The sequence below is a fragment of the Corvus cornix genome, chromosome 4A, assembly GCF_000738735.6.
Source record: "Corvus cornix cornix isolate S_Up_H32 chromosome 4A, ASM73873v5, whole genome shotgun sequence".
NCBI lineage: Eukaryota > Metazoa > Chordata > Aves > Passeriformes > Corvidae > Corvus > Corvus cornix.
In genome coordinates, this window is record NC_047058.1 from 19,046,425 (window position 1) to 19,060,929 (window position 14,505).

General features: G+C 52.8%; 1 protein-coding gene across 13 annotated transcripts in view; it reads right to left on the reverse strand.

The window, feature by feature from the left end:
* ARHGEF9 (Cdc42 guanine nucleotide exchange factor 9) overlaps positions 1-14,505 on the reverse strand; it is a 197,605-nt gene that overhangs the window by 25,392 nt on the left and 157,708 nt on the right. For all 13 annotated transcript variants that reach the window (XM_039572099.1, XM_039572097.1, XM_039572104.1 and 10 more), the window contains one exon: positions 6,546-6,677. In XM_039572099.1, the coding sequence (XP_039428033.1) occupies positions 6,546-6,677 (132 nt within the window). The remainder of the gene's footprint in view (positions 1-6,545; positions 6,678-14,505) is intronic.

Below are 14,505 nucleotides of genomic sequence, written 5' to 3' on the forward strand. Positions count from 1 at the left end.
AGGCCCTGTGAGTGCAGCTCCTGGGGCTCCAGGTGAGATTTGTCCCTCAGCCCTTCCCCACCTCTACCGTAGGATAATGACATTTGTTTATCGTGCAGATCAAGGGGGAGCTGTCAGTAATCAGTGAGAGATGCACTGGAGGGCTCTGGTGGTGAATCTCTAACAGCTCAAAGCTGTGTGGGAACAGCTCAGCACTGGGAGCCTTGGGATCAGAGCTGGCAGAGCCGAGGGAGGCAGAGGAGGCCTGTGGGCAGTAAGGACAGCACAGCCCCTCCAGCCCTGAGAGGCACAGGGAGGAGGAGGAACAGGCAACAGGGGGCTCCTCCAATGGGGATCATCACTCCATCCCCACCAGCTTTACAGAACATCAGCAGTGCCCTTGAGCCACGAGGGACATCCCTGTCCTGGGGGCATCAGGAACAGCCGGGCCAGGGAGGGCATTGTCCTGCTCTGCCCTGGGCTGGGGCAGTTTTGGGCACAACAATGTAACACAGACTTTAAGCCATTGGAGAGCATCCAAAGGAGGCCACGAGGATGAGGAAGGTTCTGGAGGGGCTTTATGAGGAGGGGCTGAGGGCACTTGGTTTGTTCAGCTGGAGGAGACTGAGGGAACACCTCGTTGAGGTCTTTGACATCCTCCTGAGGGGCAGCAGAGGGGCAGCTCTGATCTCGTCACTTGTTACAGGGACAGGAACCAGGGAATGGCTGGAGCTGTGCCAGGGCAGGGTTAGGTTGGATATCAGGAAAGGTTCTTCCCCCAGAGGCTGCTGGGCACTGCCCAGGCTCCCCAGGGAATGGTCACGGCCCCGAGGCTGCCAGAGCTCCAGGAGCGTTTGGGCAGCGCTGCCAGGGATGCCCAGGGTGGGGCTGTTGGGGGCTCTGTGCAGGGATGAGAAGCAGCAATCCCTGAGAAGCAGGTGAAGTGTTCCCCAGGTTCCGAGGCAGAGCAGCCGGCCAAGGATGAGGCTGGACACAGAGCCACCCACGGCAAGCCCTGCCCTCGGTGAGCAGCTGCCATGGGAACAGTTGGTGCTGGAATTAGGCGAAGACTAAGCCAGGGTTCACAATAACTGCACCCAAACACCAGCTCATGATTTGGGAAAGGCAGAGCTTTGGAAGAGGCTGAGTTGCCTCTTGCACTGAGGCGTGGGTGGGCCTCAGAGCCCTCTCTGTGATTTCCCACTGGCCTGGGCACTGACAGCAGAGCAGAGGAGCAGAGTTTTCCAGTGTACTCCTGAAATTTGTCCTGATTTTCCTGCTTGCCTGCTCTCTCTCTTCCCTCTGCCCAGCCTGCCGTGAGCAATGAGAGCATGGCATGCTGCCACTCTGCCATGTCTTTGGGTATCTTTGCTCATAAGGGCTTCCAACGTTCTTCGACTTTTTAAAAACAGATTCCGAGCCTACATTTTTAAAGTCTAATTTACCCAAAGAAACCCTTTGACGGAAGCAGCCCAGCCTGCTTGCCATGAACACCAAGGGGACAGTTTTCTGTACCATTTATACATTTAATTTAACCCTGCTGTGGGCTGTGCTCAGGTGGGACACTGACAGTGACACACAGCGGAGCTCAGTGCAGCACCACTCTGGGCCTCTCCTCCGCCCAAATGAGACCCTAAAGCTCAATGAAGTGGGTTTTGTCCTAAATATTCTCGATATAACAAAATAAATCTAAGCCCTGCTAAGTGTTTGGATGCCAGAGCCTGTGAGCTTTGCTCTGAGCCCTGGGACACTCAGCTGGGACTGAGCTGGCATTCGGGAGCAGGGAAACGGGATCTGCTCAGCCCAGCCTGGAATGAGCTGAGGGCTGGATCCTATCAGGGACAGGGGGATGTAACACCACCTCCCCAAAACCCCCTCAGCCACTCGCTTCCCACCCCAAACTTGCCGGGAGCGTCCCCAGGGGAGCCGAGATGCCGGCGCTCTCAGTTTACGTAACTCCTCCTGCACAAGGACAGCTGTGCCGGGGAGGTCGGCAGATCCTTGCCAAATTATTCAGCACTGTCTGTCTCCCGAGCTTGGGAAGAGACGTTTGATTCATCCTCGCCAGCTCCGTGGAGCTGCAGAGTGGGATCCGAGAGGGGGAGGACGGGAGCTGCGAGCGTTTGTGGGGAAGTGCTATTTTCATTCCGTGGGTTCGGTGGCACACCGGTGGCATTCTGGTGCCTTGTTCCACCCCGAGCCCAGCCCCTTTGGCTGCAGAGCAGCGAGCTGAGGGCCTTTCCAAAGGACTTGTAACAGGAGGAGATGGGAAACCCCTGTGCAGCCACGTCACTCCGCTCTGCTGGCCTCCCCAGCTGCTCACAGGGGAGCTGATGGTGCTGATGAAAGGTCATGGCAGAGGAGGGGTTGGTTTTTTCGCTTGTGGGCCAAATTTACACCCACTGCAATTCCAGGAGCGGTAAGTGAGGCACAGAGTGCTTTGCAGAGCATCCTGCAAATCTGTATGGCCACAGGAGGCAAAACTTGATCCCTGCCCAGACAACCACACAGATGGTGAAGGACTCTAAATTCAGCCCTTTCTGGATTTTAGCACTCCTCCTGCTGGCTCCTCCAGACCCTCTGGATTCTGCTTTTCCCTCTGTGCTCCCCGCAGGCAGTAGAAGCACAGCAGGTCCTGGGTCAGCACGAATCCCCTGTGACACTGCTTAGGGCACACCACGGGCACCTGCACTGCCCTGCAAAGGCTCACTGAGCATTCCAGGCGGTGGCACCATCCACAGGAATGTCTTCCTCCCTTGAATACCCCTGTCTGAAAGCTGGAGTGCTGTTTCATAACTGGTTTTAATCTATACCCTGCTGAATGCTGGACTTGCCTTCCTTGGCTTTCTGCTGGCCAAGGGACTGATGAAACATCCAACTTCCCTTCCATGCTCCATGATCCCACAGAAACCTCTTGCCTGCAGAAAGCACCAGCTGGGCTAGAGCCACAGGGCTCTGGGAGTGGGGCTGGGGAAACACTGGTCTCTAAAAACTTCATTTCACACTTTGTGACCAAGCCACTGTGTTCTCTTTGATCACCTCCATGCCCACCTCACAGACTCACGGAATATCCTGAGTTGGAAGAGACCCACAAGGATCATCGGAGTCCAGCTCCTGGCTCTGCACTGGACAGCCCAGGAACCACCCCAGCTCCAGCAGCAGCAGCAAGCTCTGCCTGCCAGGGCAGCACCGAGTCCCTCCTGAGCTGCTGAAACCCAGCCTGAGCCACTTCCCCACCCTGCTGCAGGCTGGGCCCAGGCCTGACCCAAAACGTGGCACTTTGTGGAGATCTGTGTTACTGGGAGAAAAAGGGAAGAGCTGGGAGGTGCTGCTGAAGTCAAGCACTGTTCCTGGTGGGTCAAAAACCCACTTAAAGTAATAAGAACTGTCCCAGGACTGCTCTGTGTTTGCAAACAAGATTTTTGGCTGGTCTCACAGGCCCTCTTTAGCCTGTAATAAAAGCAGGGCCCTTGTTTTGGTGCAGAGATTACCTCAGTGTTTCCAACAGAACCTACATGGGAATGAGACCTTCTTCCACTGAAAGCACTCAGAAATGTCTTTTTTATCTTCCCATTTGGAAACCTGGACTGCAGCGGAGTCTGATAGGATTGTTTTATTTACTCCATCTCCTGTAGCACGGCTATTTCTGGCTGGCTACTGCTATTAAACTGGTCTCATTTTGCTTCTCATCCAACCTGCTTTGCTCGGGCAGCTCAAGAGAACACAGCAATAGCAATAAACCACAAGCTGGAGCTCGCATTGCCTCCTGATTACAAGAGACACGTAAAAAGCACAAACGAAAACTAAATGTGCTTCATGCAGTCACTGATCTTTCTGCGCTGTCAGAAAACGCTAAACACGGGGCCCCACTAAGGACTGCTCAGCTATTGGTGAAAGAAAAGTGGAATTTAGAGCAGGAACTCTTGTTAACCCTTCCTACTTCACACTGTCATTCCCAGCCCCATGCCACAGCACCCTGGAGCCCGCGGGGGAGTTCAAATTATTACCCAGAACAGAGAAAAGAAGATCCTCATCTGCTAAGAACCTCGAGCATCCCCAAAGTGATCATATTTAACGCTGTGTGTCACAGGCCTGGATGTTAAGTACCATGATTTGCAAATCTAAAGCATCTCTGTGTCAAAATCTCTCAACTTCAGGGTGATAAGGAAAGTGGACCCTGTGCCTTTAAGGCAACATCTTTGAGCGTTACCATCAGCCAGGATTGCCTTCATTTCTCAGTAATTACGGCCAGCATCCCAGAACAGGCTTTTTTCTCCTGATTATACACATATGGCAAGGCACACTGAGGCACTGCTTGCTTCCTGCCCGGCCTATTCCCTTCTGCCTTCCCAAAAGGCAGCTCTGCGTTAGGGTATCCCACCAACTCTTTGGAAAAGGCACCACTTTGTCCTCGTGCAGTGTCCCAGCCTGCGGTTCAGGAAACATGGGCAGAAATTCATTGGGAGAGTTTGACATTAAGCCAGCAACTGAAAGTTACCCGGCTTTGCAAGGAAAACCTGGATTCTGAGCTCTCCCAGCGGCTCTGGATCAGGAACTGGAGCATTCACGCTGGTGTTTCAGCATTCAGTTTGTAGAACCCTGAAATGGTTGACAAGGCCATTTCATCTGATCAAACTCCTCACTTCCTAGCACCAGGAAATCGCTCAGTGCTGATGTCAGGAAGTGACCAGTGCTGTCTCTGGTGGCAAAATCTAAGCCAAAGAGATTTCTCTGCAAAGCTTGGAAACTATTTTTGAGAAAATTATCCCACACAAGTTTACAAGATATTTGCCAGCAGGGAGAGGTGCCTGCCACGGTGTCAGCTTCTCCACCTGCTGCAGCCCTTGGAAACCTTAGTGCAGCTTTCCTTGTTGGGAGAAAGATTTCAGTACACCCACAGTGGTGGAAATAACATCTGCCAAGCATGTTTGAGTGCAGCCCTGGGTAATCACTCACTCATCTTCCCAAGCCAGGGTAGATCTGGGTAGATTACCCAAGCCCTGGGTAATCACTCACTCATCTTCCCAAGTCTGAAGACAAGGTGGCCATGGAAATGCATTCAGGAATTCCCAGTCTTGCAGATGTGCAAATCAGGTAACAACCAGGGGGTAATGACAGGAACAATCATCCTGAGAGTTATTCCCCCTCACAGAAATGCCATGGCCAGGTGTCCAACAAAAAAAGGTGCATTCCACACAGGCACCTCTCGTGCAGCATCTCCACACCCCCCAAAATGCAGAAAGGAGGAGGACAGTGTCACACTAACGCTGTCTGCACATCGATGGAACCTTGCAGGCCCCCAGCAGCCCGCTGTGGATTGCTGACCACCCTCCACTTGTGCTGATGACCATGGAAATCCCAGCCCTGCTTTCCCCAGAGTTAAGGGAATGCTCAATACCTCTCTGGACCAGACCCAGTGCAAGCCAGACTGGATGCTGCCTTCTGAATTGGAAATCCAGGGTCATGATCAAAGAGGAGGAGGTCAGGATTAAACAGGAAACCAGCTGTGCACCTCCAGCCTCCTTCCAGCTCTCACTGCTGCTCTGAGGCTGCTTCTGTGCAGGGCCGGGCAAGGAGGGAAAGGCACAGCAACGAGGAGAGGAAAAACAAGTACAGGCATTCCAGAAGGCAGAATTTCAGTCAACCATGACTCAGGAGATGAAAGTGCCACCCACTGCAGTGCCCAGGCCGAGGAGGGGGCAGTGATGCCGCGCTGAGTCAGGAGCCGCCCACGCCCCCACCCACGCCCTTCCTCCTCGGAGGGTGCCAGGCTCAGCCTGTCCTGAGCCCAAAAGCTGTGACAGGAACACAGCCCTGTGCTCTCCCACGGACCGCCCTGCACAGTTCTGTGCGGCTGCAGGGAGTGACAGCAAATCCTGAGCTGTCACACACAGGACTGATGAGCTCTGTCCCTTCATGTCACACAGGTGTGCTGGCAGTGAGCTGGGATCACCTCAGCAGGACACAGGGGCACAAGAGCTGCTGTTGGACACAGTTTCTCTGGATCACAGCTCACCTGCTGCTATCAACAGCACAGCACACCAGCAGCAGCATCCTGCACTGCCCTCCCACCTTCTCCATGGGTACCACGGCAGGGAGGGGCCCTGTGAAACCCAGCACGGCACAGACAGGAGGATGAGGCTTAAAAAGCCTCTCCCCAGGCGCCAGCACAGACACCCAGCACAGCCTGGCTGCTGCTCATCACCATCTCAATGCAGCAACTGGGCTGTCAGCCCCAGTGCCAGGTTTTGTAGTTCGTACAGGAATTGCAGGGCTATCTAATCCCAGATCATACACTGCAGCCAAATCCTAAAACGAGAAGGGAGGCAACGAGCCAAACCAGGGGCACATGAGATAAAGGCATGAAAAGAGCAAGTGGAGGCTGGATTTGCTAGGAGCACAAAAATCCCTCCATCACAGTGTGCTCCCCACCCCGAACGTGTGCACTGCCCTTCCTCAGGGCTCTCCACATCCTCTTCTGCACGTGCAGCCAACAGCCACCGTGCCCTAAAAACCACGTTGGACTGGCAAGCCTGCCCACAGCATGCCCTTAGCTGTGTCCTTACCTTCTTGCAGAGAACCATCTGGTGATCAAAGAGAAAGAAAACTCGCTGCTGGTTCCGTCCATAAGGCTGGTAAATCCAGGACATCTCTCCCGTGTAGATCAGCTCCGAGCTGCGGTCCAAGATATCGTCTCCCTGGAGGGCACAGGGAACGAGGCTGAGACAACTGCACTGGACAAGTCTGTCTTTGCAGGATGGGGAGAAGCTGCAATTCAGTAACATTCCAACCCTTCTGCAGCTGTCAAAGCCACCTCATCTGATTTCAGACCAGAAACTGGGATAAGGGGATAATTCTGAAGGAAGGGGAGTAAGGAGGAAGTGTGGACACCTGAAGCATGGTCACTATGGCTCACATTGTGATGGGGAAAGAGCTGCCCCAGACACTGTCCCCTCTCCCCACTCCCCTCTCCAGGTACCCCCAGACCCTTGGATCCTGCTGCAGGTGCTGGTGGCATCAGGAAAACAAAGCCCCTTCCTGCTGCCCACCCCAGAGACACCAAATTCCCTGCACGCCCTCCCTTTAAAGCAGCATCCCAAAGCAATTCCCCTCCTGAAATCTCCGGCCAGCTACGAAAGCCTGGGACACTCTGGGATATCGGTTCCCCGCCTCTGAGGCTGGCAGAACTCAGCCCTCTGGATTGCTGCCTCTCTTCCCACTCATCCAGGCACTGCCAGTCCCTTCTCTCACAGCTCGTTAGAGTTCCCCAGCTCCAAAATCCTGTCAGGACCACCCCGGCTTCCACGGCAGCCCCAGCCCCCCCCCGGCTGGCCAGGCCTCCCTGCTGGCTGCCAGAGTGCCCTCACCCTTCCCTGCCTCCGGCTAACGCTTGTTTTCCTCTCCCGAGTTTTTTTTAAGGATTCGTGAGCAGATGGTCTTGAAAACACAGCGCTCTCTCTCCCACTCTCTGAGAGAACAAATGCAGTCACCCTCCACTAATTGGAATGAGCTGGACTTTTTAAAAAGTTAATTAAAACCTATTTATTAAAAATGGGTGAATTCACCACCACCTGCCCTGTGGGCATCTCGGCGGAGCACCGTGGAAGGAGGCAGGATGGCTCCAGCTGAAAGGTAAGGAGCAGGATTCAGCAGCAGGATTCAGGAGCAAGTCAGAGAAGAGCTTTTTTTTTTTTCTTTTTGGCTGTGAACTACTGCAGTTCTGGCTTTGACGCCAAGCTGGAACCGATTTCTGGGACGACAGAGTCCCAAAAATCCCAGCAAACAGCTTGTAAAGGTTCAGCCAGCCATGGGGGGCACGTAGCTAGACACACACTTCTGGTGCTGCTCACGCCTGCAGGTGCCAAGGCAGCCGAGAGTCCCCCCCACTCCTGATTCCGTGGTGAGGATTTCAAACTGCTGCTCAGGTGAATGTGTAATTAACCTCTCAGCATTGATTGGGAGCGACTGCCTGTGTCCCCGGGCCCCGTGACAACAGCAGCTTCATTAAGTCACTGCATCACCAAGCTGCAGCACAGACTTCCAAACCGCCTTAGCCAGGGCTTTATCCACCTCCCTGCCTCACTTCTGTGCCTGTGCTGTGCCAGGGGCTACTGAGGGTAACTCCCCAGGACCCAGAGGGAGATGGGATGGGCTGAGATCCCACACTGCCTCAGCAGGGTCCCACTTCAGCCTGGCCAGAGCCCCGGGACCCGTGTGCTGCTGCCACAGCTCACGGGGACACGAGCCCTAGAACCAGAAACCTCTGAACAAAACACACCAGCTCCAGAATTTCCTGGCTAGCTTCTATGAAGAAGATTCCCACAAGCCTATGGATGGGAGCTTTAGGAGAGGGGGCGAGCTTAGGAGAGGCTGGCTGCTAAAAATAGAAAGCCAGCTTTGTCTTTTACTCCTGTGGTAGCATCTGAAGCCTGAGGACACACAGAGGGCTCTGTAAACACTTCTACTTGATTAGCTGAATCCAAACTGTGTAGTCCCTGCAAGCAACATAACCCAAAAACATCCAGATCCAAAATGATGGGATTTGTATTGCATTTCTTATGTGGGGAAAACAATTTCTCTATCCAGTCTATAGGCTAGAAATAGCTGATTTCCCACTTGGGGTGAGCAAATTGGGAAATATAGATTGCAAAGAGTTTGGGATGGGCACGTGGCTGGCCAAGAGCAGTGTGTCCGTGGTCCTGCCCTGCTCCTCCAGCCTGGGCTGCCAATTCCCACAGCCGAGCCTCGGGGCAGAACCTCTGAACCTCCAAAGGCTTTTCCTGTCCTGACACAGTTGTACCTCTCTGAACAGCACAGATTGTCTTCTCCTGGTCCCCACTGAGGGGATCAGGGGGCAGCTGCAGGGTGGGGGGCAAAGAGGGACACTGGCTCCCCCAGCACGCCTCGATCCGTGCTCCAGGCAGACTCCCCCAAATGTCTCTCCCAGTCCCACGCCTCCAAATCTGTACAAAACCAGGAAAAAATTTCCTTTTTCTTCTCCATTTCTTCCCAACTCCTACAGAGGCTGGATCATCTGTATCCTTCTGTAAGCTAAGAGAAACCCTACTGAAGAAGGAAAAGGCTGAACTTTCAGTTGCCCTGAACTGGCAGACGTTCAGCAGAGCACAGCAGCAGAGTGGCCAAGAGAAGCCCCGACGCCTTTTCCAACCCGAGTGTTGTCCCGTAAGTCTCTAACAAAACCCCTCAGCCCTCCCCAGCTGCATCCAAGCCCTTCAGTGCACATCCTGCTGCATCCAGGCCCTTCAGTGCACATCCTGCTGCATCCAAAGGGCAGCCCAAGGCAAGCTGACTCCTCTCTTCTTCACGCTGTCCCAGTCCTTCGTGTGCAGTAATGGGAGCAGAAGGTCACCCACATCCGGGCTGGCTGTGAGCTCCCTCGAGCCCTGCAGTGACACACAGAGTCCCCAGGCCACTGCTGACTGTGACAGCACAGGGTCAGCTCTGCTGCTGCTGCTGCTGCCTGGGAAAGATGTGGCTCCCCAGCTCCCCAGTTCTGCTGCAGTGACCACCACGCTCTGTAGTGGGCAGCTGGGAGGAGGTTTAGGAGCGTCATGAAATAAATGCTGTTGGGAGCACCAGGATATCAGGGAAGGGCTTGGCACTGAGAGCTGCTCTCCCTCCCAGGAGCTGGACACTTCCCCGGGCTCGGGAATGCTCACAGCCCACCGGAGCTGCTCCCCTGCACCGCAGCCCACCCTGACACAGCCCTCTGCTGTCCCTGCTGGGCACCAGGAGGGGATTTCGTGCCCTTTCCCAGCTCCCAGGGAGCCAGCAGGGCTCTCTTGTGCCTGACACCGCTGCTCTGCAATTAGAGACTGACAGGATGATTAGCACCCGGGGCTACACTGAGATCACAAAAAGGAACGCCAGTGAAATGTTGTCCTCTTCAACAGGCTCAGTTTTGGTACCTTCTGTTGCTGGGGGGTGGGGGGGGGAAAGGAAGAAGAGAAGAAAGAAGGCTCCGATTCACTCCCTGCCATGGTTTTTTTCCCAGGAGGATTTCTCATCAGGCTGTCCTCACTTTGTTGGTCACAGGCAGCTTCCTTTCATGGCACTCTTGGATTCACGAACGCAGTATTAGGCTGAGGCCAGTGATTACAGATTACATAATTAAGGGCAGCAAGTCTTGATTTAAAGGACCCGTAAATAACAGGAATGAGAAGAAATTTAAAAGGACAGTGCTCATTATGTTTCTCAACATTATGTATTTCTCCCTTCATGGAAATTCAATACTCTTGGAAGCTACCATAGTGGCACCCCATGGGAATTTCTGGTAGAAATATCTAAATATCTATGCAAACCAAAGTAATCTGTTTAAATAGCAAGTTCAAACCCATCGAGGCTGATGAGCAAGGCTCTGTCCTGTGCCAAACATCCCACTGTTGGATCAGGGACCTCCACAGATCTCTACCCAGGGAAAGGGAGCCACCATCACCTCCCTCCTGTGAGAAAAAACTGGGCTGAAAGGGAGGAAAGTGTTGCTGGAGGGCTGGAGGGGGAGCCTGAGCTGCTGCAGTGATTGCTGCTTCATTTTGTTTTGATGTGGTTCAAGAGCTGTGTGAAAAGGCATAAAATTGAGCAATTCCAGGTGTGCTGAGGCACAGACCTGTTTTCCATCTCCACATCATCCGTACAGGGCGCTCGGAGAGGCTGTGCTGGGTCGTGCCCATGAAAACTGAGCCCAGACCCTGCCCAGGAGCAGAGCCCAGCGAGCTCAGCACAGAGGCACAGGTGGCACAGGGCTCCACGGGCTCACAGGATCCCTGTGGGGGCAGGAGAGAGGGAACAGGAGCAGAGGGGAAGGCAGGGATGCACCTCAGAGTGGTGTAAACACAGCCCTGCCCACGCTGGGGCTGGCAAGGACGTGGAAACAACGATGGCCTTTGTGGAAATCTCTTGCTAATCCTGCCCTGTGTGTGTGTGGGGGGGGCTACTCCCACCAACCTTTGAGGGCTGGAGCTCCCTCAGAGGGCAGGAGCAGCGAGGGGAGCGAGCAGCACAGGCTACCCAGGATGGGCTCTGGCTGCCCCCTTTGAAGCCTGCTCCAGTCCCTCCGTGTGCTGGTTTGCCTTGCTGCCTTTAAATGTCACTGGTTTGACCCGAGGGGGTTTCACTCCGAGCGAGGGGATGATGCTGAGCAGGGGGAGATGGAGCTGGAACATCAGGGAACACTTCAGAACACGGACAGCTGCCAGGCTCTGCAAGGGCTCGGCAGGAGGTGGTGGAAGCCCCAAATCAGAGCCATTACCAGCTCAAAGGACTGGTGTGGGCAGCACCTCTCGGGCTCTGTTTATATGCTGGGAATTCAGGTTACAAAATAAAGAAGTGACTCACACATGGCAACAGACCAAGGCAGGCTTCTCGGTCAAGCCCACATTCCCACAAATTACACAGGAACACATCTCAGAGGGACTGGGATTAGTTCTGATTTGCAGCAGGCTGTGAGATCAGAACCTTCCCCTAAGATTCTGCTCAGACATTCCTTGTCTAAAGATGTCAAAGCTGCCAGTAATTCCCTGAGACTTCAGACCCTGGCTTGTCCCTCGTGCCAGGCCACCCTTTCCTGGTCCCACTGGCAACTGAAACCATCAGATCCTGCTTGCAGGATTTCTTGGGTAAAACCTCTGGCCTTGGTTAACTCAAGGATATTTGCAGCTTTCAAAACCTCATCCTGAAATTCGCCACCATGGGATAAATTTTTATCCCATGGAGGGATAAAAGTGATTCCTAAAACATGGGATTCAGTAAAACCCCTCTGCTTAAAGCAGCTTGGACATGCCCTAACCTTTCCTATTTGTTTTCGGATCAGCATTCCCAACAACAGCCTCTCCTTGCAAGAAAACATGTACACACAATTTTATACACAAGAACATTTCAAATATTCCCTCACTAAGTATTTTTTGTTTGGTTGGGATTTTTTTCTTCTTCTTTAAAAAATCTTTTTCCACCATCTCCTCACAGAACATGGGTAAATTTAAATGGGAAAACGCAACTTCAGATCAGAGAATCGGCATCATCAGTCTCGAGATGCTGAGGAAAAACAGACATTCCTTCAAATAAAATATTTCCACGTGCTGAAACATTCAGCCACTGAAATCATTCACCAAGTGCCAACACGGTGAGCATTTGGGATTAGCTCTGTCTTGTCCCCTGCCTGGATTTCTGGTGAAAAAAAGACTGAACTGGTAATTTTTTACTCCTGGTTCCTGTTTTCTTGTGGTCACTGCTGCTTTCAGGGGGTCTCAGGAAGGCTGAGCTGTGCCTGTGCTCTGGGCTAGCTGGAGGCCCTGGGATGGACAGAGCAGGCACAGAAAGGTCTGGTTAGAGCAGGAGCAGGGCCAGGAAAGCTGGGAATTCCAGCTATGGGTGCCTCTCTCTGGCCAGGGACTCTCACACAGACTGAACCTTGTGGCAGCAAACACCAACGGGGAGCCGTGGTCTTCTCCTCAAACCAGAAACGTCCCTTCCCCACAGCCTGGAGAGGCTGGGGACACACCCCAGGAGAGCCCCCCTGTACCCCAAAGCTGCACAGAAGACAAAGATCGGAGCCCCCAGGGGCTGGGGGAGGAGCCCACCCCTGCGATCCATGTCCTGGGAACATTCCTGCAGCCACAGAGTGGGATTTGGGGTCTGCAGTGCCTCAGGAACACCTGCACACATCTCAGCAGATCCAAGCACTTCCCAAAGATCCAATCTTTTCATTTCTCCCACTCTCTTCCTGCATTACACTGTGGCTCACTTCTGGGTATTTTGGGTTTCTGTGCATCCTTCTGGCTGTTCCATGGACAGCTGTGGAGTGGGGGCTGGATCCGATGATTCAGAATTACTTTAGAGGGAAGAATCAAGCAGTGAAATCCTCTGCTGCGTCCAGCTCTCATCCTCTCCTTTCTCATCAAAACTCTGTGACCCTTCTTCATCCAAAATCCAGAATAAAAGGGGCAAGGAGGGTGTTTTCCTTTGCCCAGGAGCTGTATTCCCATCAGATTTCTGAGCATGCCAACAGCAGGCTTTGCTGTGTTATGAGAAGCTGAAGGATGTTGCTGCAATAATGTGTTCAAAATCTGGAATAGCTGCAAAAAAGCCTGGAAGAATAATTTGGCAAGTTCCTGAGCATAGGGTGGAGATAAAGAATGGGTACTGCTAAGCAGGAATGAATTATCAAGGATAGGGCTAAATAAAAATGAATTATCAACTGAGCTAATGGAAGAGAAAAAGCAACTGCTATTCCATAGATGCTGTGTGGAGGTCACCTTGGCTTCCCCCTCACACATGAATATTCACTGCCTTGGAATGGGCCCATCCTTAATCGAGATTTATTTACAGCGAGGGGCTCGGAGCTCCTCACAAATGACCCCCATTAGCTCATCCCATGGCACACTCCAGGGCTGAGCACGGAGCTGATGGTCCCGAGCCTCCTGCACAGCATTTCCTCATTCTGGAAATGAGTCTGTGGCAGTGAGAGATGCTCCTGAGCAGTAAAACAATCAAACACATCGTCTGTGCTCTCTGCTCCCCCAGCCAGCCCCAGTCCCAGAGCCAGCTCTGATTGCTGCGTTGATGTGTTTTATTGTGTGTTTTATCACCAGGTTCAGGGCTGAACCCAGCCTCCATCACGGCAATGAACTAAATCAGCCAAGGAGGACACAGGTGATGCACCTGTATTTCCCTCCCTCTCCTCGCAGCCTTCACAGACCTCTGCCAGAAATAAAATAATTAACGGATTAACGCCTCTTTCCCCCAGATTCATTTACACAGTATGATCCCAGTGACTGGGATGTGGAGTTATTTCAGACTTCACAAGTGAGGAAGCAGAAAGGCTGCTCCATCACTCTGATTATCTCCTTGCTGAACACATGGGCCGATGACAACAGCGAAAGGATTTACAAAAACGTTTGTCCTCAATCTGCTGCAAAACCCTATTTACGGATTACTTCCATACAATGATTTTAAAAAATCAGGGACAAGAAGAAAGGGAGAACATAATTTTAGTATGGCTTTTCTTCCAAACACATGGCACAAATGCAGAGACTGAAGGCTTGCTGGTGAGGAATCCTTCTGCTGACTCTGCCTTCCCTGTGCCTCTCAGCTCCTTAATTACACCATCACTACACACAGGGCTGCTTCAGAAATATCTTTAAGTGGGAAGTCATTTATAAAACGCAAATAGCATCTCTAGCTCCGCTTTAACAGTTTGGCTTCCAGTCATAAAGCAACCACCAGAAGGATTTTCTCCATTTTCCTAACCTGTTGTAATTCCCAGGGCTTTTTGCTACGTCTTTGCCCCCTTCCTCCCCAGTGACACAGCGCAGGGGCAGAATGCACACACAGTTTGCTCCAAGTCTCAGCTACTACCAGCACTGCAAGCACAAAACTCACTCCAGGTTTCTAGTGATGAAACTGGAACTGGACCCTGGATTTTCTCCAGGGCACCATTAATGTTTAAGCACCACCCTGAAGTCACGACTGTGCCTTCTCCGCCCCAGGCTGAATCCCAAACTGTAGAAA